Source organism: Ornithorhynchus anatinus, chromosome 2 (genome assembly GCF_004115215.2).
Source record: "Ornithorhynchus anatinus isolate Pmale09 chromosome 2, mOrnAna1.pri.v4, whole genome shotgun sequence".
Lineage (NCBI taxonomy): Eukaryota > Metazoa > Chordata > Mammalia > Monotremata > Ornithorhynchidae > Ornithorhynchus > Ornithorhynchus anatinus.
Window position 1 is genome coordinate 50,180,101 of NC_041729.1, and position 26,510 is coordinate 50,206,610.

Here is a 26,510-nt window from a genome sequence, read left to right on the forward strand (position 1 = left end):
CTCCCTGGTAGTCGGAAGGACCTGGGTTCTCACCCCAGGTCTGTCCTTTGTTGAGGGACCGGCAAATCATTCAGCTTTTGTGCCTCAGTCAACCTCGCTTGCAAAATGGGCATCAAGACATCTCCATGTGGGACAGGAACTGTGTCCAACCCAACTGTTTTTTATCTACCCCAGGGCTTGGTACAGTGCCTAGCAGCGTGCCTCAGTGACAAGAGCATGGGCTTGGAAGTCAGAGGTCATGGGTTTGAATCCCAGCTCCGCCACTTGTCAGCTGTGGGCGAGTCACTTCGCTTCTCTGGGCCCCAGTTCCCTCATCGGTAAAATGGGGATTAAGACTGTGAGCCTGAGCCTCACGTAGGTCAACCTCATTACCTTGTATCTACCCTGGCGCTTAGAACAGCGTTCTGCACATGGTAAGCGTTTAACAAATACCAACATTATTATTATTAGCACATAGAAAGTGCTTAATAAATTCAAAATACTTGTAAGCATGCTGCCCTGTCAGAATTAGGTTATAGTCTCTGGGTTTACCCTAGCTTAATTATAATGAAGGCATTGATCAAACTCTGGGGTAGATACAAAATTATCAGATGGGACACTGGCAAGGACACCTGGATTAGCAAGATAAGGGTTCTGAGCAGAGTCTTTCACCATCTGTAGTTAAATGGGCCGCAAAATTCATTTTAAACAAATCAGAAATTAAAGATGTCCATGTGGCTCACGTACTAGGCTCTGGAACTTTATTCCGTCACTGAAATTTATGATTCCAAGTATTTAGGTTAAAATTTGAAGATGGTGCTTCTGTGAGAATGTGTTATTTAAGTAGAGAAATATCAAAACAACTCAAAGACACTTTGGATAACGTAAACGTCTCAATGCCCAGATAAAAAATCTGGTAGAGAACTTATATTTTTCCAGAAAGTGCTGTCATAAATGATCTCATCCTCAACATGGGTCAGAGGTTGGGAGAGGCAGGTATGCCCATTTTTCAAGGAGATACTAGGTGATGATTAGTGGCAGAGCAGAGTTTAGAGCTTTTAATTTTTTTTTTAAATGGTATTTGTTAAGCGCTATGTGCCTGGCACTTTACTAAATGGTGAAGTCGATAGAAGCTGATCGGGTTGGATACGGTCCGTGTCCCAACATGGGGCTCATAGTCTTAATCCTCATTTTATAGATGAGGTTAGGGTACAGGTACAGAGAAGTTGAGTGATTTGCCCAAGATCACACAGCAGACAGGCAGCATAGTGTCTCCAATGTCTGAAGACAGTCACCCTTTATTAAGAATAACCTTTAAAGCCCAAGGCAACTCAAGATGATTGTAAAAATTCGTCTATTCCTTGAATAAAAATTCTTCCCCTTCTGTACTCTTTCAGGAAAAAAAAAATAGAATTTAGAACAATAGACAGAACTTAAGGATCATGTGAAAGAAAGGTTGCCCTACATTACTGCTTGCTTAGGAAGTGATTAAGAGGGACCCCCTCATTTAAGAGCCAGTGGTGGTCCAGGAGAAGAGAGCACGGGTCTGGGAATCGGACCTGAGTAGCAGCATAGCCTAGCATGTAGCGCATGGCCCTGGGAGTCAGAAGGACCTGGATATTATCCTTTGAAATTTTTTTTTTGTCCCCCAAGGAATCTGTTCCATTTCACAAACCTCATTTAGCCCCTCAATATCCCTGTGAGGTTTCCTAAATGAGGCCCAGGGAGACTAAATGATTTCCCCAAAGCCGCACCGAAAACCATAGGCAGAATTGGGACCAAGATTTAACTCTTCTTTGATTCCCGGTCCAGGGCTCTCTCCAACAGAACTAATTCCCAAGGTTTCCCCATGAGAGATTGTGCGGCCCTCTGACTTTGAATTTTGGGACTGACAATTCCCTGTTTATTCCTAAACTGCTCTTCCTCTCCTTCCCCTTAGTATCTCTAAGCCTAAATTATTCTCCCCCTGCCACAAACATCTCGGTGAACCTGTGCTTCTGTGACTTCAGAACTTCTTTTAAGTCTCTATTCTTGAATCTCCCTAGATAAAGAGCCCATAAACCACCAAGGACCCTCTGCTGCTCCTGGGAACCATCTTCTGCTCTCTAAGACCTATCTGATCATCTTAAACCTACCAACACAGTGCTCGGCAACTAGTTAGCACTTCATACATCACATAATGAGTAGACAGTGAGCCCCGTGGGGGTCAGGTACTGTGTCCAACCTGATTATCTTCTATCTACCCCAGCACTTAGAACATTCGTTCAATAGTATTTGAGCGCTTACTATGTGAAGAGCACTGTACTAAGCGCTTGGAATGTACAAATCAGCAACAGAGACATTCCCTGCCCTTTGACGGGCTTACAGTCTAATCGCTTGACACATAGTAAGCACTTAAATTCCATAATAGGAGGTAGAAATCCATACTTATAATTTGGATTCTGGTGATAGTCATGATCCACGGGCCCCTTACCCTCCCCACTGCTGAAATTTTTGCAGGGTAGCTTTTCTAGCCTCTTCTCCAGTTGGGACGAGCAATGCACGCCAAGCTCATTGGGCAGGAAACACGTCTGCCAACCCTGTTGTATTGTACTTTCCTTTCATTCATTCATTCAATAGTATTTATTGAGCGCTTACTATGTGCAAGAGCACTGTACTAAGCGCTTGGGATGAACAAGTCGGCAACAGATAGAGACAGTCCCTGCCGTTTGACGGGCTTACGGTCTGATCGGGGGAGACGGACAGACAAGAACAATGGCACTAAACAGCGTCAAGGGGAAGAACATCTCGTAAAAACAATGGCAACTAAATAGAATCAAGGCGATGTACAATTCATTAACAAAACAAATAGGGTAACGAAAATATATACAGTTGAGCGGACGAGTACAGTGCTGTGGGGATGGGAAGGGAGAGGTGGAGGAGCAGAGGGAAAAGGGGAAAATGAGGCTTTAGCTGCGGAGAGGTAAAGGGGGGATGGCAGAGGGAGTAGAGGGAGTAGAGTAGAATGTACTAAGCATTCCCAAATGCTTAGTACAGTGCTCTGCACACAGCGCTCGATAAATACCATTGCTCGACACCTAAATAAATCTGCTCAGACACTAAAGTGGGGGACCAGCCAAGGACACTGCTATCTCTTTCCCCATTGTGAGACAACACCGAGCGAGTATCCTGAACCATAGGATCTTAGATTCAGAGTTGGGGAGGAAAGGAAAGGAATCTCCTTCCGGGAACAGGGCAAGACCTGCTTCTTTTTTCCAGTCCTAGTGATGGCTTGCACCGAACCATCCGCACTCCTTTGCCAGGACTCTTTATGGCTGACAGCTCACGGTGGGTGATATCAATCGATGGTATTTACCGTGTGCTTACTATGTGCAGGGTAATCTCCTAAGCACTTGGAAGAGGACAAAGCAACAGCAATACAACACAGGCAGTGTGGCCTAATGAAAAGAGCATGGGCCTGGGAGTCAGAGGACTCAGGTTCTAATTCCAGCTCCGCTACTTTGTCTGCTGTGTGACCTTGGCTGAGTCACTTCACTTCTGGGCCTCAGTTACCTCATCTGTGAAATAGGGACTAAGGCTTTGAGCCCCATTTGGGACAGGGCCTGGGTTCAACCCGTTCAGCTTGTATCTCACCCCAGTGCTTAGTATATCGCCTGTGCAGTACAGTATCTCATCTATCTCACCGCCAACCTCTCGGCCACATCCTGGCTCTGGCCTGAAACACCCTCCCTCTTCATATCTGACAGACGATCGCCCTCCCCACCTTCAAACTTTATTAAAAGCACATCTCCAAGAAGCTTTCCCCGACTAAGCTCTCGTTTCTTCTTCTCCCATTCATATTTCCCTTGGATTTGGACCCATTATTCACCCCTCCCTCAGCCCCGTAGCAAAGTTGGTGACAAGGCAGTATACATAGTTGTAATTTTATTTATATTAATGCCTGTCTCCCCCTCTGGACCGTAAGCTCGCTGTGGGCAGAGGACCTGACTCCCAAGAGTTTAGTAAGCACTCAATAAATATGACTGATTGCCTGGCACATAGTAAGGACTTAAAAATTCCATGTAAAAAGGGGATATGCAGCAGCTGGCATGGTAGAAGCTCAATAAATTCCATTGCTGCTAATAATCAAAGGTACTGATTGAGTGGTCTGAGTGCAAAGCACTGTACTAAGCACCGGAGAGAATCCGAGAGAAACAAGATGCAGGTTTCCTGACCTTAAATAGCTCATAGTTCCAGGGAAGCTGACAGAAATTGCTCACGATAGAAACAGGAAACGTTTAGGTTGATAGATGCCTCCGGTGGACATCACTCGGGGGTTATGAATTACTAAATTCTTTGGGGAACACTTCCCGGAGGAAAGGCCATTGAACGAAAAACCTCCCTGAGCCCGTGGCTCTTCATCATCATCTTCATCTTCAGTGGTATTTGTTTAGTGCTCACTGTGTGCAGAGCACGGTCCTAAGCACTGGGGAGAGTAGGGGAAGCAGTGTGGCTCAATGGAAAGAGCCCGGGTGGGGGAGTCGGAGGTCATGGGTTCGAATTCCGCCTCTGCCACTTGGCGGCTGTGTGACTGTGGGCAAGTCACTTCACTTCTCTGGACCTCAGTTCCCTCATCTGTAAAATGGGGATTAATTGTGAGCCTCACGTGGGACAACCTGATGACCCTGTATCTCCCCCGGCGCTTAGAACAGTGCTGTGCACATAGTAAGCGCTTAACAGATACCAACATTATTATTACAGTACAATAGATTTGGCAGATGCCTTTCCTACCCACAATGAGTTTACAGTCGAGAGGGTTCCACCCCTCCGCCCCGCCAGCTCCCGGCCTCAGGGGAATTCCAAGGGAAGGGCAGAAACTCTTTGAGAAATGCTTCTCCTGGGGGTTGAGCATCACTCAGTACTATTTATTGAACACTTACTCTTTGCCAAGAACTGTACCAAACACCTATTTATCTACCCCGGAGTTTAAAACAGGGTTTAGTACACAATAATAATAATAATAATGATGTTGATATTTGTTAAGGACTTGCTATGTGCAGAGCACTGTTCTAAGCGCTGCCCTCCCTGCCCTAGGGAAGGGCAGGAACTCTTTGAGAAGTGCTTTTCCTGAGGGTTGAGTATCACTCAGTACTATTTATTGAACGCTTACTCCATGCCAAGAACTGTACCAAACATCTATTTATCTACCCTGCAGTTTAGAACAGGGTTTAGTACAAATTAATAATAATAATGTTGGTATTTGTTAAGTGCTTGCTATGTGCAGAGCACTGTTCTAAGCGCTGGGGTAGACACAGGGTCATCAGATTGTCCCACGCGAGGCTCACAGTCTTCATCCCATTTTACAGACGAGGGAACTGAGGCCCAGAGAAATGAAGTGACTTGCCCACAGTCACACAGCTGACAAGTGGCAGATCTGGGATTCGAACCCATGACCTCTGACTCCCAAGCCCGGGCTCTTTCCACCGAGCCACGCTGCTTCCCTACACAGAGTAACTGTGTAACAAATACCATTATTATTATTGTTAGAAAAGACTTAATAGCCACATTCCCTGTCCTTGAGGAATTACAATTTAGTGGAACACAGAGGCATCATTCTGCTCTCTTTGTCTTGCTCTGGGGACCCTAAAACGGAGAACTGCTTTTCTCCCACCCTCCTCAGCTTGGTTAGAAAAGGGAGAAGCCCTGAGGGAAATTAGGAAAGGCAAAATACAACAACATCCCCGCCCATGAAGGGCTGGCAAGGCAATGATCGGTTTGTGACTAAATCACTAAAACAGAACATGGGAAAAACATTTAAGCGAAGTTTGTGTACCTGGCTGCACAAGTCTTGGATTTAGCAAGCCTGTGTTAACTGGTTCATGGAGGAAAAAGTTTATTTTAGGCTAATAAATTATGTTTTCCATTAATTATTTATTGACACTTATGTCTGCCTCTACTCCTCTAGACTGGGAATTCAATGTGTCTGCCAACTCTGGCTGTTTTTAGTGATTTGTGTGTGTACTCTCCCAAGTGCTTAGTACAGTGCTCTGCACACAGAAGGCACTCAGTAAATAGTAATGATGATGCTGATTAGCGGCCTTGTCAGTCCTGGAGAGAATTATTTTCCCTACCTTGCCCTAATTCCTCTCTGCATCTATATCGCTATACATATAGGAAATGTCCTAGCATGAGAGTTAAGCACAGAATTCCTTATTCCTCTCTTTCTTCTTTGAAATAAATATAGTCATTTCTTCTGTAAAGGAGAGGTGGGGGGGAGGTGTTCTTGAAAGAATTTAGAATAGGCATGAGTCAATAAGAATTAGTAGGTTAGGAAATAGATCAATTAATCAATCATTCTTATTTATTGAGCACTTAACGGTGTGCTGAGCACTGTACTGAACGCTTGGGATAGTACAATATAACAGAGTTGGTAGACATGTTCCCTGCCCACAGTAAGTTTAAAGTCTAGCAGGGATATTTCATAAATGGTGATAAGATTGGTGTTTTCCAATACCAATATCTATATCGCTATGTCCACCACTAGCTTTCCACCCATGCCACTCATTGTTATTCTATTGTTTTAAGTACTGTAAAACAGCAAATAGGCAAAGAAACACAGTGCTTTCTGTCCCAGCCCAGCGAGGCTGAGGCTACGGGCCTGTTCACAACTGTTATCTTGTATTGTACTCTCTCAAGCACTTAGTACAGTTCTCTGCACACAATATGCACTCAATAAATTCCACTGAATGAACGGGTGTTCCTTCTTACACTGAACTATCTTGTGTCAAATCGTAGATCTTGCTCCACCTAAGAACCGACCCGTGTTGTGAGAAGGTCATTTCCTAACTCCCTCAAGGTGTAGCTCCCAGTTCTTGGAATGAAACCACACTGTATAGCAGAACGAGCTGTATTTGGGAAAGCACTCCCTTCCTCAGATTTAAAGAACCAGAGGCACAGAAGACTGGCGTTAAGACTGGTAGTTTTTAAATTTTCAAATTCACAATTAATAAGCTCTCTGGGAGAAGCCTAAACAATAGTCTGGATAAAAAGTGACTTGACTATCATGTACTCAGACTCTGAGCTCCACGGAGACAGGGACACTGTCCGAACTGATTAGTACAGTGCTCTGCACATAGTAAGCGCTCAATAAATACTATTGAAGGAATGAATGAACTTGTATCTACCCCACTGCTTAGTACAGTGCTTGACACATAGGGAGCGCTTAACCAATACAATAATAAAATTACCATTTTTATTATTCCTAGTACTATTATTATTGAAAATCAGCCTCTTCACCAAGCAGGCAGTGGATGAAAGCAGTTGCTTTCAAACGAGGTGGAATATGCATTCAACATCTGAGTGATGGAATAAAAGGGTTTACTTCTTCCTCATTTTATCCCAGGGTGACTTGGAATTGGTTCACATAAAAGGGCCAACGGGAGACAGTAGCTTGCCAGCTTGGATTGGCATTCACTGACACTGCTGATGAACAGCTGTATCACTCATCCCTTAGTGAGAGTAAGGACAGGTGAAGCCAATTTCTATCCAGGCCTTTTCAATTCACCAATCATGTTTCTAACATATATAAGAAGCATAGGGCTTCAAAAACCCATTTTTCTCTCTTTGGTAGGGATTACTATGCCAAAAGAGGGTGAATGATTTGCTGCTTTTTTTTTATGCCTTTTTTGATTCATTTGGGCATTCAGTTCTGCTTCTTTATCTGAACAAGGGAGCTAGAACAAGAGTCTTTGTGACTAACAATACCAGGTATGTTAATCTTCTGTTTCTCTTGGCAAAATGAATGTCTTTTCCTCTGGGCCTCTTAAGCTATATAGTCTCCTTTTATTAATGGTATTTACTGAGTGCTTACTATGTGCAGAACACTTCCCTAAGCACTGGGGAAGTTATTAGACTTTGTAGATGTGATTCCTGCTTAGAGTCTTTGGCCCCTCATGTTAATGTTGGTATCTTCCAAATGGGAAGATGTCATGTTCACACATTCGACCTGTCACCACATCCTCTCAGTTCTATCTTCCAAACATTGCTAAAATCTGCCTTTCCTCTCCATTCAAATGGCTGTCATGCTGATCCAAGCACTTAACCTCTTCTGCCTTGACTAGTCCATCTGCCTCCTCAGACTTTCCAGCCTCCTGTCTCTCCCCCATCCAGTCCACATTTCACTCTGCTGTGTGGATCACTCTTTTTTAAAGAAACAAAACAAATGCTTCAGTCCTTATGTCCTCACCCCTCAAGAACATCCAAGGGCTGCCTGTTCACCTCCGCGTCAGACAGCAATTCCTTACCTTCTGCTTTGAAGCATTCAGTCAGCTTGCTACCTTACCTCACTGCCTTCCTGCTTCAGCCCAGCCAGCATAATTTGGTCCTCCAGGCTCAGCTTACTCCCTGTACCCTGAGCTCACCTATCTTGTAGCCAATCCTTTTCCCACATCCTCCCCACTCCAGGTGTGCCAGATTACCAGTACCTCTCCTTTCAAAGCTTTAGTGAGGTCATGTCTCCTCCAAGAGGCCTTCCCTGATTTAAACCCTCTTTTCCCTGGTTCCCTCTCCCTTCTGTGTCATTTGTGCACTTGGACCTTTAACCTTTGAACACTCTATTTGCCCCACCCTCAACCCCACAGCTCTTCTGATTGTATCTTTAAAAGATATACTATAAATTAATATTAATGTCTCTCACCCCTTCTAGACTGGAAGTTCACTATCATCAGGGAACGTGTCTGCTAACTCTGTAATGTAGTCTCAAATACTTAGTTCAGTGTTCAGCACATAGTTAGTGCTCAATAAATACCATTGACTGGGAGGCAGTATGACAGAAACTGTTCTAAACAGCCTAGCTGCTCTCACTTCCATTGCTTGTAATACAGACCTCCTCCATTCCTTGTCCTCCTCCTTATCCAGCCTTTGATCCTCTCTTATATACAACGATGCTTCAATTTGGATAACTGGAAAAACTCAGCCCTTGCGAAAATCATTCACTTCCTGCAGCTGAAGACCGTATGATATCTGGGGGCAGGGACGTTGCCTACCGATTCTAAGTATTGAACAGTGCTCTGCAACCAGGAACTGCTCAGTAAATACCATTGATATCCTGGAGTTATTCATGGGAATCGATATGGAGCATAAGCCAGTCTCTAAACTGCCAAAAATGTTGATAGATTAAGGAGGTTGTTGATCCTTTCCTCTGGATAAGGACATGAGAGCCCATCAATTCTGAGGGGTCCCTCAGTGCGTGATGGGAGGTAATATGGATTTTTAGGACAAATGGGGAAACAGGCAGAACAGGTGCTGGGGAGAAGTTGTTCCACTGAGAAGCAGCATGGCTCAGTGGCAAGAGAGCCCGGGCTTTGGAGTCAGAGGTCATGGGTTCTAATCCCCACTCTGCCACTTGTCTGCTGTGTGACCTTGGGCAAATCATTTCACTTCTCTGTGCTTCAGTTCCCTCATCTGTAAAATGGGGATTAAGACTGTGAGCCCCACATGGGGCAGCCTGATTTACTAGTATCCACCCCAGTGCTTAGAGTGCTTGGCACATAGTAAATGCTTAACAAATACTATCATCATCATCAATTAATGGTATTGAGTCCTTACTAATGTGCAGAGCATTAAGCGCTTGGTGGAGTGGAGTACAGTGTAACAGAGTTGGTAGACGTTCCCTGCTCACAATGAGCTTAGAGTCTAGAGGGGAGAGAAATATTAATATTAAGTAATTTATTATAATGAGATGACAACCAATCTGATCTCTAAAGGCTATGCTGACTTTCATCTCCTCTAACAGTGCTTTCTGTAATGCTTGGATAAGATGTCTTTGGTTGACCTAGCTTCCAGCTGACTCTCCTGACTGGCTTTCGGAGAAAGGGCAAAATCTTTCTCTCAAGGGTCTTTCAAGACATCTGAATCTTGAAGGGCTTCTTACAGGCTAGGTGGTGTGGCATGTCAAATGCAGGCCAAAGCTGTTCTAGAAAATAGGGGAGGTGGCAAACTGAAAAGAACATGGGGCCTGCTGGAAGCTGCGTATCAGAAGCCAAGAGACCATCACTGGCACTTACTGTGTGCAGAGCACTGTACTAAGTGCTTAGGAAAGTACAATACAATAATAAACAGTGACATTCCCTGTCCACAATGACCTTTCAGTCTAGAGGGACTGAAAGCAGACCGCTCTTTGGAAGGCTGTCAATATAATTTATTGAATACCTGTTGTGTGGAGAGCACTGTACTTAATGCTTGGGAGAATATAGTCATGCCTTCAGAGTTCTTGCTGTAGTGAGGGAGGATGCTAAAATATTCTTACAGATAGGAAACAATAAGGTATCTGTCTTCCCCACCCCCCACCTGGCAAGTTCTCTGCGGAAAGGGATTATGTCTATCCATTCCACTCTTCTCTCTGAAGTGTTCTGTGTACAGTGTTCTAATTGAGTAGTGGTAAGGGAGAGCTGATTAGCCAGTGATCAGGAGTTTCTGCTTGGTGGGGAGAAGGTGAAACCACTGGGTTTTTTTTTTTTGTTTTTTTTTGAGGAAACCCTTAAAAACGGTGACATGACACCAGCGGGGATCAGTGTGGACTGGAAAGCAGAAAAATGGGAGGTCGATCCAGTCATCAAGACTGGTTTTGAGAAGTACTTGAGTCAGTGGAGAAACAATCACCAAGAGCGGTGACACCCTGAATGTGTCAGTTGATAAAGGAATCCAAGATGAAGCCATCTGAGCTCCCTCCCCTCCCCACCCTGCCTTCTTAAACACAGACTTATGCTTTCAGCATCAACCTCAGCCCTGAATCGCTCCCCTTCCCCTCACTTCCTTCTACCCTCTCTTCTCTCAGCTGAGTGTTGTTGGTGAAAAGCTCATAATTAGGCACTAAAAATTCACTTACCTTTTTTGTGTGGGCCCTCTTACTCGTAACACTGTTGCCACACCCACTGACTAGTCCACGCCTTTAACTCCTTCCCGAACCTCCAGGTGCTGCTCTCTTCCACATGAGCCTTATGAGTGATTTCATTGCTATGTGGGAAGAAAAAAAGCAGCACCCAGGAATGCAGTTTGGAAAGAAAGTGCTGTGGAATTGAGTTAGAGTCCCTAATCAGCAGAAGTCATCAAGCTTCCAATTTGGGAGGCATGGTCCTAGGTGAGGCTCTGTAAATTTCCACTTAGTTGAGGCCCCAAAGTGAGATTCCTGGGGGCAGCAAGCTTCACTCACATTCTATCCCCTGGATGCATTTCCTCACCCTCAGCAACCTAATCAGGAACCCTCAATCCTGAGGGAGGGTCCCTGCTGGTTGAATAGGCTCTGAGAATCACACCCACTCCTTTTTTTTTTTTTCCACAAAATATTTAAGTGCTTACAAAGCACCAGAAACCGAACTAAGTGCTGAGGTAGATACAAGCTAATCAGATCACAGTCCCTGTCCCATAAAGGACTCGGTCTTAATTTCTGTTTTACAGAGAGGGGTAACTGAGGCATGGTGAATTGATGTGCCCAAGGTCACACTGCAGACAGGTGGCAGAGCTGGGATTAGAACCAGATCCTCTGAATCCCAGGCCCGTGCTTTTTCCATGAAGCTAAACTCATTCTGCAGACCTCAGGTGTTACTGGTGTTTTCAAACAAACATCTTTCCTCTAGCTTGTGGTAACTTGTGATTTTGACTTTTTTTGGGACCATTTATTCAGTCCCTGCAGTTAACTCTACTAAAGACCTACTGTGGACTTTGAAGAGGCAGCCTTTGGAGTCTAACCTCAAACGTACTGGTCTGAAGGGACCCCTTTCATAGTTGAAATGAAGACTTGCTCCCTCTTGCCTCCCTTACCTTCTGCAGAAACTCAGCCTGCCGGCTCGAGGCCACCAAACGAGACGGGCTTCAACCCTTTTGTATTGTACTCTCCCAAGTGCTTAGTGCAGTGCTCGGCACATAGCACTCAAATACCAATAATAGATTGATTTCAAGGGCATAATCGAAGCGGGGAGAACAGCGAGAGTCTAAATGCAGAGAGGAAAGGAGGTTCTCTAGGCAACCGGATCTCTGCCATCTGGATCATTTTTCTGCAAAAACATTCAGAACATGTTTCCCCACTCCTAAAGACGTTCCAGTGGTTGTCCATCCACCTTCACGTGAAACAAAAACTCCTCCCCTTTGACTTTAAAGCACTCAATCGTCTTGCCCTCTCCTACCTCACTTTGCTAGTTTCCTACTACAATCCAGCCTGCACACTGTTTTCCTCTAATGGTAATCTTCTCACTGTACCTCAATCACCTAACTTGGCTAGTTTCCTACTACAACCCAGCCTGCACACTCTTTTCCTCTAATGGTAACCTTCTCACTGTACCTCAGTCTTGTCCATCTCGTTGTCAACCCCTCACCTTCGTCATCCCTCTGGCCTGGAAGGCTCTTCCTCCTCATATCTGACAGACGACTCTTCCCTCCTTCAAAGCCTTATTAAAGGCACATCTCCTCCAAGAGACCTTCCCTGACTAAGCCCCACCCTCCTTTCCTCTTCTCCCACTCCTTCTGCATCGCCCTGACTCACTCCACTCATCCCCTCTCTTCCCAGCCCCACAGCACTTATGTACACAGCTGTAATTTACTGATACTAATGCCTGTCTCCCTCTCTAGGCTGTTAGCTCTCTGTGGGCAGGGAGTGAGTATATTAACTCTGGTGCAGAGTTCTGCACACCGTAAGTGCTCAATAAGTATGACTGAATTAATAAATCCCTGAAACACTGTGTTCTCCTTGGCAGGCTCCCCCCACACAATGGAAAGCATGATGGGGGTTCCCACCACCTCAGTGGAAAGAGAGGCAGACACCACGGCCCCTCCCATGCGCCCTAGGCAAAACCCACTGGAGGCCTTCTGGAGGCTGTACTACAAGCCTATCCTCCTCACTGCCACGGGAATGGTGTTCATTGTCATCGCATCCATCACAAGCTTCCTCTACCTCAACAACTATGTGAACAAGCAACCTGCTATTGGACCGGTCTGCATGGTCCTGGGACTTCTCTCTTGCCTGATTGGACTGATGTGGATGATTAAGATTAAAAATTCCTTGGAAGATCAGGAACCTCCAAGAGATCAGGTGGTCTACCGGCAGGGGACCATCAGCATCCTCAAGTGGGAGGGGTCCTCACCAACAGAAGCGGGCAGAAGTGATCCCCCATCATCAGAATCCAGAAACCTCTTGTAGCTCTTAATTAATGAATCAACTTTTAATCCTCTCTGCTTTCAAGCATAAAATGAACTTTTGTATGGAACTTTAATAAATATTTTCTTCCAAAATGCACCTAAGCCATAACTATATTTTTTTTGGTCACTTTTTTTTTTTAAATCTCAGCTAGCTAGTTTTCCTATTTCCTGAGGCAGAGGAGGAGAAATCCTGGTTATTCCTATAGCAGCCAGGTTCTGTAACAGCCCCCATGGTATCTGTTGATCGCCTAAGTCCGGGTTTGAAGACTTGAGACTCTCTCTCCCTTGGTCTTTTTTGCATCTATCAATCTTCTTTTTCCCTTGCATTTTTCTAAACAGTCAGGCCTGAAAGATATTGAGAATGTGAAATGTGACATTAGAACCGGTATCTCATTCACTTGACTTTGCTTTGTTGGACCAGCTATCTGGGAGTGAATAATTTCATCAAAATGGGTCAGTCCTTAGTCACACAGTCTCCCTTTTCCCAGTGAAATAAGCCAGTAGAGTATTCCATGCTATTGGAGTGAAATCGTGTGTAAGACTTAATCTCTCAACAGGGCCTAATTTGACTCATTTCTGTTTCCTTTCGGGGACTGTGCTGTAATCTTGTCCTTAACCATTTTGATAAAATGTAGGGGCTTTGGAAAAGCATTGAGATTTCAGGCCTTTTGTTTCCTCACCTCTTTCTTCACTGGCTTGGAGGCACCCAATCAGCTCAACCCCCTTCTTCATTACCTCTCTGATCTACTAAAATAATAAATTGCATTTAAGTGCTTAACTATGTGCCAGGCACTTTAAGTGCTGGGGTGCATATAAGCAGATCAGGTTGGACAGTAGCTGTCTCATGTTTCTCAATCCCCAGTTGACAGATGAGGTAACTGAGGCCCAGAGAAGTGACTTGCCCAAGGTCACAGCAGACAAGTGGCGAAGCTGGGATTAGAATACATGACCTTCTGACTCCCAGGGCTGTGCTCTATCCACTAGGCCAACCAGCCTGCACACTCCACACTCCTTTAACACCACCTACTCTGTGCCTTGATCTCGTCTATTCCGCCGAAGACCCCTTGCCCACATCACATACCCTGTTACCCCCCCCCCCCCCATAGTGTGGAACTCCTATCCATTTCATGTTTGACAGTCCACTTCTCTCTCCGTCTTCAAAGACCTCCATAAATCATACCTCCCCTAAATGGCCTTTTCTAATTAACTCTGCATTTCCCCTTCCATCTGTGTCACCTGTGAAGTTGGGTCAGTATCCCGTGAGCAATTTGATACTCACCCTACCCTCATCCCCATAGCCTTTAAAGTCTCTGTCTCATCCCCCTACTTACCTTTCATCCCTTGGTAATCAAGCGGCTACACTGGTTCCCAATCGAAAGAGGCTTGATTCTGAATATCTTAGGGAGACAAAGCAATGTAGGGATTCTGCTACCAAAATTTGAAAGCAAAAATAGTTTCTCCGCCATTGGGTACTGTTAAAGTTCATTCACATATCACTACAGTGAATTCTAGATGATCTGGGCCATTTTATCCTATTGTTTAAAAAAATATACAATTATATTACTTTCCCATCATTCTTAATTATTTGAACAATTTTATATTGATAAAATCACTCTTTTGGACTTCTGCCATAATCTTTTTTTTATCTTTGTGTGTATGTGTGTGTTGTTAGTTACCTATATTCTCATCTTCCTTCCCCCTCCAGCCTGATTAGAAAGCTGATTCCTAAGAGAACATCTTCTCTTACCACTGGGCCATGATGCTCTCTCTTTTTTGGCTCCCAGTGAGCAGGGAACATGTTGACCAACTCTATTATGTTGTACTCTCCCAAGTGCTTAGTACAGTGCTCTGCACATAGCTCTCAAATACAATTGAATGGATTGAATAAGCATTCAGATACCATTGATGAATTGAGGCTCTCCTGAGCGATTTCTGTTCCTCACTGTTTGGAAATACTTTTTTTTAAAATTGGTATTGGTGAAGCACTTATGTGCCAGATACTGTACAAAGCACTGGGGCAGATACAAGCTAATCAGTTTGGACAGTGTCCTTATCCCACATGGGGCTCAGTGTTAATACTCATTTTGCAGATAACTGAGGCTCGGAGAAGTGAAGTGACTTGCCCAAAGTCACACTGCAGACAAGTGAGAAGGCAGGTTCTTCTGACTCCCAGGCCTTTATACTGCTTCCACACTGCTTTTCAGCTTGTCTCACCTTCAGGACACTGCTCCTACTTTGGGGTTGATGCTCTGGGGTTGATTCTTGGCGGGATATTTGTCACATGCCACGATTCCTTATTGAAATAAAGGTGGCTTTTAAATTCATTTTCCCACACACACATACACTATTGAGTTTACCAAGAAAAGTATTTCCTGTAGTCAAAAAGTTGTCATTTGGTTAATGATGGCATTTAAGTGATTACTATGTTAAGTGATTACTATGCAACCAAATACTGTTCTAAGTGCTGGGGTAGATACAAGTTAATCAGACTGGACACAGTCTGACCTTAAGTTTTGCCCCAAAGATGTGGGTCTAAGAGAATTCTTTATTATTTCTTATTATACCCTTCTTGTAATGCTGAGTCTCTATGCAGTTAGATGGCATAGAAGGAAGGAGCGGAGCCTAGTGGGATCTGGGTTCTAATTCTGGCTCCGCCACTTACCTGCTGTGAGACCGTGGGTAAATCACTTCACTTCTCTGTGCCTCAGTGACCTCATCTGGAAAACGGGGCTGAAGATTGTGAGCCCCATGTGGGACAGGGACTGTGTTCAACCCTATTATCCTCTATCTACCCCAGGGCTTAGAACAGTGCTTAGCACAGAGTAAGCGCTTAAGGAATACTACACTTATTACTATTAATATGGCAACAGGACAATTCCTTCTGAAGCACTTTAGCCTGTGATGGGCAAACTCCATTTGTGACACTAGGCGGTTGGTGGAAAAATCAGAAAATTTTGCAAGGGTCCTTTATTAATTAGCCACTGTAACACGATGACAAGTGTCCCTCTTACACTGATAACAGTGAAATGAAGATCTCATCTAGAGATCAGACACCTGGCCAAAATTTTTTATATTTTAATATATAATATATATAAATGTATTTATATTTATTATATATTTACATTTTTATTGTAGCTAAAACCTGAGTTAAAACTTATGATGGGCTTTTATCCTACTCTAAGCCAAGCGCTGAACTGCGAGCCCTGGGGTGATTCTCTGACATAGACTGGAGGTTGGTAGTAGGCTTTTTCCTAACCCGGCCCCCAGAGGGTTAAGAGTGACTCAGGGGAGTGTGCTCTGAGAAGCAGTGCGGCCTAGCCGATAGAGCCCGGGTCTGGGAGTCAGAAAGACCTGGGTTCTAATCTTGGCTCCTTTCCTTTTTTGCTGTGTGACCTTGGACAAGTGACTTCCCTTCTCTGGGCCTCAGTGACCTCACCTGTAAGATGGGGATAAAAACTGTGCACCCTCTGAGGGACAGGGACTGTCCAACCCGATTTGCTTGTGTCCACCCCAGTGTTTAGTACACAGTGAGCACTTAACCATGACCATCGTTAGTACACTGGGACGCTTGGACCCATCCGGAATGGAATCGCTCTCCTCTCTCACTCTGAACATATTGGATTCTGCTTAATCAAGTTGAGGAGATTGTCATCGATTTCCATTGCATATTTCAATGTGGCTAAAGGAAACCGTGGGAACAAAAATGAACCAAGAGAACAAGGCAAAAATCAATACAGTTGCTTTTTGCTGCCACTGGGCTGAACCATGTCACAGGGAGAAGGGGTTTCTTAAGGAACACGCTCACTGATTTTCTTTTTACTTCTGTACGGTGCAAAGAGGGGCCAGTACTAACAGATGTCAAAGTTCCTGGTAAGTCACACACTAGGACTTTTCCCTGCTAGACTGTCTTGTGGGCAGGGAATGATTCTACCACCTCTGTCTTGTTGTATTCTCCCAAGCGCTTAATATAGTGCCGTGCACACCCTAAGTGCTCACTAAAAAAACCACTGATTGACTTGATTTGACAGGACATCACCTGGATGAAAGAACACATCACTGACCCTGGAGTTGAGGGCTATTAAATTCTACAAATGAACCTGAATTTTCAATTTACCGTTCGGATAAAACTGCACCCCACATTTCTCTATGGTTAAAATGCTTCATCTTCCTGCCAACTCGCTTGTTTCCGGCTTTGCTACTTTGGCAAGTACAGCCAGCCAGAAGACCAGCTTTCAGAACGCAAGCATAACCGAAACACCCCGTTTATTAACTCTGGATGTGTCAGAATTGAGTTGATCGTTTAGCCAGCACCTTCTCAGATTAATTTTTTTTCAGCCCAGCACATACTTCAAAAACAAGCCAATGGGCTAGGAACAGTTAGATTTACGGAATGGTAAAATGGCAGTTACAAAGAGAGACCAATGCTTCAAAAGGGAAGATGACAATTTTTATTGTTATTACAAAGGCAATTTTGTATTTGTCGTATGAATAGCCACAAGGACAGACTATGGGCTTAATCCTCACATAAGCACCAAGTTAGGCACAATAGGTAGCAACAAATCATAAAGTAAAGATTTCTGATCCCCCAGCTCCTCATGATTCCTGCTCCAAGCCTTTATCCTCTCTGCTCCGCAATGAGGGGAAGGAATTCTACCAGGACCTTTCCGTCTTCTCTCCTAAAGGCATGATCCATTTGAAAAAAGCATCTGAAAACTAGGTAGAGGTCAGTGAAACAAGTCATTGAAAACCCTCCAAGATTTCCACAATGACACTTTGGTAGCTGGATCTTTCCCCTGGCTCCCACGGGGAAAGATCTAGTCTAACGACTGAATTATTGACAGAATGAGGGAGGTAGTTATGTGGCATCATCATTATCCGTGGATATTTAGATAGAAGCCTCTAGGCACACGGCCTTCAACTCTTCTCTCAAGTGAAGGAGGCCGCTTAAACGGACACCCAAGCCTCAGAAGGAAAAAATAGAACCACCCGTTCATTCAATCGTAATTATTGAGCGCTCACTGCATGCAAAGCACCATACGAAGTGCTTCAATTATCCTTAAGGGTCCTAAGAGCTGTTCTGGTGACAGTCGGGACGATGTGAGAAGAGCAGAAATTCACAGAGGTGGATCGGATGCAGGACCATTGTTCCCGCTCCCCCTCCGGTGAATAAGCGGTGAACAATGGTGGGAAAGATTCTAGGAAAGGTAGAACTTGGTAGAGAAAATTCGGGATAAGGAAGGAGTAGGAGGAATAAATAGTTCCCGTCTTCAAGCCACCCTAGATGAGCTTTCAGGGGGGAAAAAAGAAAAGTTGTAGGGAAAGGCAAAGCGAAAAGGCTTAACAAATCTCTTAACCTACCCAGCACAGTGATGGCCCACACAAATACAGGCTAAGAAGTATGTGGAAAAAAATAATCTAGTTGGAAGACTTGGTGGGTTTTAGACAACCCCCTTTACTTGGACCAGAGCTTTATCCAAATGAAACTGAGCACTCAATAGCCGATTTTCACTGGGCTTTAGTGGTTAAGTAGACGATGGGCAGCAGGTTCTACACTGTTGACCAATAAAGAGCAAAGCAGAAATGAATCCTCTCTCCCAGTCTGTGCCTCAAGAGATATCCTAGAGACCCACCGCTCGGTCAAATCACCCGTTTTTAATCAAGTCGCTTAAGTTCTGGTTCAGTCAGGCTCTGGTAGGATTTTTAAAGGAGCTGCCTACCAACTCTATTATACCGTACTCTCCCAAGCACTAAGTACAGTGCTCTGCCCACGGTGAGCCCTCAAAAAACACGACTGATCAGGAGGTAAGGAGCTACTATCTCCCCGGGGGGTACAGCAGGGCTTAAAAGGATCAGCTGGGGGTGGGGGGTGCAGAGAGGAGGGCCAAGGCGTTTTGGATGGAAGAAAATTTTACCCTCGATTGGTTGCTATCTATGTTAATACACGTCTGTGAGAGGATCGACCGCGTAGTTTGCACTCGTGGTGCCTCTATCGAAGACTAGGACATTCAGTCATAACGGTTGTCACCGGGACTTGCCGACGCAGGTTTCGAAAGGAGCCAGATGGCGAACACACCGCCTTGTGCAGCCAGCAACGCGAACCACGGCCACCTAGCATCCCAGTCAAAGTCACGGAGTTCCCGTCCAAGACGCTGTCTTCGCCGCTTGGCCCGGGCCTCCCAGGAAGACCGCCGGCCTGCACTCCCGTCAAGCAGCTGGCAAAAATCCATCGCGGCGGGCTCTCTGCTAGTGCTGTTGAAGACCACCACGGGAGCTACAGACCGTTGTTGGGAGGTTAAACCCTCACAGTTCATCGCAGGAGTGAATCCTTCTTCGGGATGCGTCACCATTCTCCGGGGGAGGAAACCCTGTCTGGATCAGAGTTCGACCGCTCAAAATAGGTGGAAGGCTCCAGCTGAGGGGTTATCTGCCACGGCCGTTCAAACGCACCCTCAACGTCCCATGTTGTGTGCGGTCCTCCGAGCGTCCTGACTTGGGTAACTGGGAGACAAGAACGTATCAGCTCACGTCACGCGGAACCAGGACTCTTCTATAGAACATTAAAGGGAATCTTGCATTCAGTTATTACATACACGATCAAGGCTTCCAATTCGAAAATAAACAAACGTGGGCCGAAACCGTCCCAGATCACTACTAACGGCTGTCAGTCGATAAGCGTTATTTTGTGGCTAAACCATCAGTCCGACTCTCAATTCTCCACATATCAATTTTCCGTTACTATGGCTCGACAAATCCTCCTTTAAAATCAAAGCAATGAGTATATTGTTTTCTTCCCCCTCCCCACAGAAATAAGGATTTAAAAATGGCGTTTAGAAGATTATTACACGGATGAACCCCATATCGGCAATAGCACTTGAATCCAAAACAAAGCAGCTGGCCCTCGCTTTTCCTCCTTCACTCACACTTCATTCAGCACAATAATTTTTTAGGCCACACTTGAAATAATCTAGAACGTTCACCGGTTGCTCTAAAGAGACGCAATGGCTGAGGAACTCTCAAGGAAGACTATCATTCAACACCCTTCCACGCTAAAGAGAAACAAACCAAACTGTTTCGGCTTCACACCGAAACCGGTAGCTGACCGCCTTGGCTTTGGCCTTGTCACTGGCTATTACGATACTTAAAGGTCGTAGAAGACTCTGGAATGACAAGAAAAATACATGCAGCTTGGATTGATCTGGAGTTACAAGTCTACCATCTCCATGATTCCGCACACCGCTAACGTAGCTCAATTTCTCATTTCCCCACCCAAATCAAAAGAGGCATTAACTTGACTCACTGTCAGGGGAGGGTGGGAGCAGGGCGTGTTACAATACACTGCCTTTCTGTTGAAATGTTTCAGATTTGAGTAAATAAGCAATTTATCCACCCCGATCTGTCAGCCATCAGTCCATTTTCATATTTCTTCTATTCATAATCGACTCAGTTCAGTCTAAAGACTCCCTCCACATTTACTCCAAATGTGAAAAGGTATTTTTAAAATTTCACGATTTAATGGCAATCATTTTCGATATGTTCAATTACATTAGGAATCAGTTATAACCTCAGTCTTGGCAATAAGCACATTTTCTGAAGTGTAGATTCATCAAGAGAAACTTTTCTTTTTGGATATAAAAAAAAATATCCAAAGTGGAAAATGGTCTTTGGAAGAATTTTAGTGATTCTTTAACATTTAGATTGCTTTTAGTTCCATGAGACTCCTAAGTGTTCTGCTTTAACCTGACGATACAAAAAGTTCCTAAGCTTTGATTAAAGCTGTCAGATTTCCCAGAAAAATAAAAGCCCAGAGATTTGCAGACATAATAAAATTTATTTAAATTTCATGCATTACGGTAGCTACAAGGGTAATCATATGAAACTGAAGGACAATAACTTGGCTCTGTCCATACAATGTAGCCTTTATATGTGAAATGAATGGGAGTTCCACAGTTACAAAGAAACAAAAAGGGTAAAATTGGTTGAAATTTGAATTTTGCAACTGGAAATACTACCTGGACTGCAGGCTTTTTTTCTGAGGGAAGGTTTCAGGGAGGAGACTCACCATTGTTTAAATGTACAGTTACAAAGTATCTTGTTTTTTAGAGGAAATTGACACCCTAAAATAGTTGACTCTTCACTGAATAGTGACACTGATCCAGAGGACTTCCAGTCATACTATGAATTAATCTCCCAATTCCCATTTTTATTCATCAAAAAAAAAAAAAAGGAAAAATAAAAAAAGAATCACGGTAGTGATGGTAGACAGTCATCCTTCAATCTACAAATAACTAGTGCTGCAATACGTAGTTGACTCAAATTGTTGTCAGTATATTTGTTTTATAGTCTCAAAATAACTTGTAGTTTGAGTTCAAACTTATGAGGAGCAATTTACAGACTGTGCTTGATTCTCTTACCTCACTCTGACTTTCAACCTGTGCAAACTCTTTTGACTTTAAATACATCATTTATTTGCTCAATTCGAAACTACCTTTAAACATCAAGCATTACCCAGCCTTCGAAGTTACCGATAAGAAGTAATGGATTGAGTAACTTGTAGAACTGGCACTTTTAACTGACCCCCGTTTACACATTGAATGCAGCTCTTAATAAAAACGAATGAAGGCAGGACTGCCCTACGTTTCCTTCTTTATGAATTCCATTCATTTTCCTGATTAGTAATTTTTCCCAGAAAGACTTTCATCATGCTGTACCTCTAAAAACACAGCACAAAATTTTTTTTATCATTTTAATAATTTACTATATTTATGTTAAAATCTCATTATAATTTGGCAGTATATGAACGGATGCAAACTAAAAAAAAAAAAAAAGCAGTGTCATTTGCATAAAGGTATTTAATTTTACTAATGTATTAACCACCAAAAGGAAGGGACAAGACTAAGTTGTTTTCTTGAATACAAACTCGAATGTTGTTTGTTTGTAAATGCCTCATTTAAAACGGTGGGTGGGTAGATGGGAGGGGGTACTTTAGAAAAGGCCAAGTAATAAAACGTATTTGATTACTCGGAAGTTAAAAAGCTAATGCAACAGTGTTACATCCAGATAAAAAACATTATTCAAAAGCAATTCAAATACCGAAAAGGGTTTCAAATTGAATATTTTATTAACATGGTCGTCGTCTTTGTAACATGTGCACACACACTCGCACATTCTGAATGATCTGCCTGGAAAAAAAGGATGTCTAAATGTGTCTAAGGGGAAAAATTAAAAATGAAAAAAAAAATTCCTTTAGGTGTTCATTTTTGTAGGCAATTATGTCCACATCACTTACAAAGCTATTGCCGAATCTGTCCAAGGAAGCAGAATTTGGGAGGGGGAAAAAAAAACCCAAACCAAAAAAAACCAAAAAAAAAAAACCAAAAAATAAAACCCCAAAACAACAACAAATAAAAACCAAAACTCTGGGGGAAATTCAACAGTGGCATAGCAGAGCTCTCAATATGAGAAAGCTGACATAATGTGGACTTTTGCTGTGAAATTTGTCTTTGCAAAATATGGGAAAAGTTTATCAATGGGCAGAAAATAAGAGAAGGCGGTGTGAAGTAGGCTTTTGCAGAGTCAATTTTCCTCACAGTATTGTGCAGGGTCATCAAGAAAAATGCTTAGTCCTTCTCTGGAACCAGTTTCAGAACTTTTCCAATTGCAATGGTCTTACCTAAAAGTCAAAGAAAAAAAAAAGTTCCTCTTCATTAGTAAATAGAACGACGTCTTCCAGGTCAATTCAATGGTTTTCCCTACACCTCTTTTGACTAACTTCAAAAATACCACTTTTAATGAGACAACACTGTATTGGCTAAATGGTAGAGTACAAGTGGTTCAGTCGAAAACTATTAATGATTTGAGCAATAACAGGATCTGTTACGTACTTAATGTGTGAAGAACACTGTACTAAGTGCTGAGAGAGAGTATTCAGGTGGGAATTAAATCCGGTGGACTCTGTCCCTCGAGGGACACACAATCTATGAACAGAGGTGGGGGAGAGGATCGCTCCAGATGTGCCCATTTCCAATGAAAACAGAATAAGGGGATAAGGACAAATAGGCAGTACACAAAATAAAAACAAAAGCAGCAGTGTGGCCTACTGGATAGAGCCCGGGCCTGGGAGTCAGAAGGAGCTAGGTTCTAATCTCCGCTCTGCCACTCATCTGCTGTGTGACCATGGGAAGATCACTTCTCTGTGCCTCAGTTTCCTCAACTAGAAATGGGGGTTAAGACTGTGAGCCCCATGAGGGGCAGGGACTGTGTCCAACCTAATTAGCTTGTATCTAACTCCAGGGTTTAGTACAGTGCCTGGCACATGTTCAGCACTTAAATACCCTTAAAAAAAATGTCAGTAGGGAGCTGTGGCTAGAGGAGCTGAATTTCAGGGTTTGCAGGACTCTCTGGTTTAACCTGGAGGACATTCTTCGTGCAAGAATTTCAAGTTCTATGTGTCTGTACAGTGGGTAAAGTCAAAGCAGAGTCTAGGCAAGAGCTTATAATAAGAGATTAGCAAGATAAAGGGACAATTACTACTAAACTATTAAGTGGGAAATCAGCACAGCTGATTATGAAATCTCATCCAAAACATGCACCAAATATGAAAAATGTAAACCAAAGGTTATTTTATGAACTCTTCGTTCAGGAAGAAAAGGTACACTTTGGGACGAAAACTATATTTTCCCTCTTTCCTCTACTGGTCTGCTTTCTCCAAGTTCAGAATGACATCTGCAATGACTTTAGTTCGAGATTCCACTTCTAAAACATCACCTGGGAGTGTGACTTGGACCAGAAGCATGGAAACAAAGTAACGAGTGTAAAATGACAAAACCAGTTGCCCTCGGGCAACTCCATGAGCTAAGAAGTTGGAGTTTAACAAAAGGATCGGTGAATCCCCCATAAACTGGGAAATCCTAATTTCTACAGAATCGAGGGAGGCTTATGCTTGAAGCCTAAAAAAAAGTGCATAACTGGAAACTTAGTATCTTCTGATCCACTGGTAAATTCTAATAAACTGTTGTGACCATTGGCATAAGAATCTCAGTGAACGACACCACCACAGGTAGAAACAAGAATCAATAAGAAGCCATCACCCACACGAGTGTATTCATTATGGTGAAAATATCAAAAAACAAAGTTAAATGGGACTGTCGCTATTTAATTCTGAGACAGAAGCCTATCTTAGAACAGTGCTTGGCACATAGTAAGCGCTTAACAAATACCATTATTATAACTGAGCAAGCAAATTATATTTCACTTCATGGGATTTGCACGGGCTTAAGTTCCCATTAAAGTTTATACTTACAAGTAAAAGTACAACTATATTCACTGTGCCCAAAATGCTAATTCTCAGTCACAGACTACTTTTCGGTTATACAGTTAAAATACTGGACTACTTCAGGACACTTCTTAACACAACCAATAAAACTCTCCAAAAGGTAAACTGTATTAAAGGTAAAAGCATGGGAATCTTAAAAGCCTGTGGTTCAATGTAACTGTTAAGGGCAGGGAATGTGTCTGCTACTGTTGAATTGTTCTCTAGGTATTTAGTACAGTGCTCTGCACATAGCGTTCAATAAATACCACTGATTAAGAACAAATAGCACCCAAGAAGAACATAATTATCCAGCATTATATACAACTCTTACCCTCGTCTCGCAAGGTAAAACGACCCATTTGAGGGAAATCTTTGAATGTCTCAAGGCAGATGGTTCCTGCTGTCCTTAAACGGGCAATGCATACTTGATCTTGTTTCACAAAACGGGGTCGTGTCTTACTTTTCTCTCCTGATTTTTTGTCTACCAAGCAGATTAAGGCCTACTCGAGAAAAAGAGGCATTTTTAGAAATAACATTACATGAGCTATGCAGCAAGAGAAATTGTACTTTCCCAAGTGATCAGTACAGTGCTCTGCACACAGTAAGCGCTCAATAAATTTGATCGAATGAATGAATGAAATTGAGATCAGGCCTTCGTTTTCCAGGGCAGCTGTCACTGAACCAAAACTTTTCACGTTGGACTGTAGCTACTTGTTTTATGGGGCATCTCAATTGTAAAAAAATCAACTCACTGTTATCTCGACTTCCTCGATACAGGTATGAATGTGCAGCACGGCATTATAACCTGGGCAGATGATGGATTTGTGCTCAATAATCACTATCTGAAAAACAACCAAGAACATTCAATACCAACTTTATTTCTGGAATACTGAGCAGATATGAATGTCGGTGTAACAGGCCTCACATTAAAATGAACAAAATACAATACAAATCCCACACTTTTAAGTTTTTTGGGCCCTCCTCCAATGGAAGAACACCAAAGAAGCCCTGAATCAGAAAAAAAAAAGCAGCTTACCTTTATAAGTGCATATATAATGAGGTTGTCTTGGAAGCAACTCTCGCTGAGACCCTGCTGGTCTCTATCCTACGCACAGTTTGGAGGCTTTTCACTCACTCCAAGAGGGCTTGTTTTAGCTCCTCCCCTGGAGTATGGTCTAGCGGAAAGAGTGTGAGCAGGCGTGCTACACAGGAGACCTGGATTCTACCCCTGGCTCTGCCACCAGTCCGCTGTGTACCTTGGACAAGCCACTCAAGCTCCCCTGCTTCCGTTTCCTCAGCTCTAAAATGGGGAGAGAATACCTGTGTCTTCTTCCCTCCCGGTGCTAGAGTGAGGATAAAAATGAGACGGGGCTTTGGAAAAATGAAAACCCTATACAAATTTCAGGTACTGCAACAAGACAGCCATGACGGCAAATAAAAATACACAATGGCAGTTGGAGACCAAGTGTCACGGGATGAAAATTCACTCAAAAGGGAAAAATTTTAAATCCTAAGTATTGTCAAGAGCAATTTACCTGGGCATCAAATGTACGTCCAGAATGGCAAAGATTATTAGGATCACAGAGTATGAATCCTGGAAGGATCTCCTCCTCTTCAATTCCTTTCAGTCTAATCTTGAGGTTTTCACCCGGGGCTACAGACTCAGTTTCAACATCATCAGAAAGGATTCCAAGAACCTCCACGTTGTGCTTAAAGAAACCAAGATTGAGATTTTCAGATGATCAAACGCTTTACTTTTTCACTGTATGATAGTCCCTAGAATGGAATGACATGAATGATCCAGCCTCTGACACGATGAACGGGTCCTTCGGGAAATGAAAAACCACACTATAGGTTCGTCCTTCCGTCTGACGCTCCACCAACACCACAACTTCATCCTTTCCCTTCCTTATTCCTTGGGACTCTTCTGACCATGTGCACTCTCCCTGTCTCTCCAGCTCCTATCGCTCCCCTCACCCCCAAAATAGTTTTTTTTTTTTGGTACATCTGTGAGGTGTGCGATGAGCTCCCCCTGAAACTGTACATGGCTATA

The 26,510-nt window shown here is 43.4% G+C and overlaps 1 protein-coding gene and 1 long non-coding RNA gene across 4 annotated transcripts in view; one reads left to right on the top strand and one right to left on the bottom strand.

The window, feature by feature from the left end:
- Nucleotides 1-7,575: 7,575 nt before the first annotated feature.
- Nucleotides 7,576-13,243, top strand: LOC114809169. The gene is made up of 2 exons (XR_003756935.1): nt 7,576-7,725; nt 12,705-13,243. It is a non-coding gene; the product is annotated as an uncharacterized LOC114809169 (long non-coding RNA).
- Nucleotides 13,244-17,571: 4,328 nt separating this feature from the next.
- The window catches only part of GSPT1 (G1 to S phase transition 1), a 36,724-nt gene continuing 27,785 nt past the window's right edge, over nt 17,572-26,510 (bottom strand). For all 3 annotated transcript variants that reach the window (XM_029049633.1, XM_029049632.1, XM_029049634.2), the window contains exons 12-15: nt 25,993-26,166; nt 25,210-25,299; nt 24,789-24,957; nt 17,572-22,816 (exon numbers count right to left, since the gene is read on the bottom strand). In XM_029049633.1, coding sequence (XP_028905466.1) covers nt 22,764-22,816; nt 24,789-24,957; nt 25,210-25,299; nt 25,993-26,166 — 486 coding nt within the window. In that variant the 3' untranslated portion in view covers nt 17,572-22,763. The remainder of the gene's footprint in view (nt 22,817-24,788; nt 24,958-25,209; nt 25,300-25,992; nt 26,167-26,510) is intronic.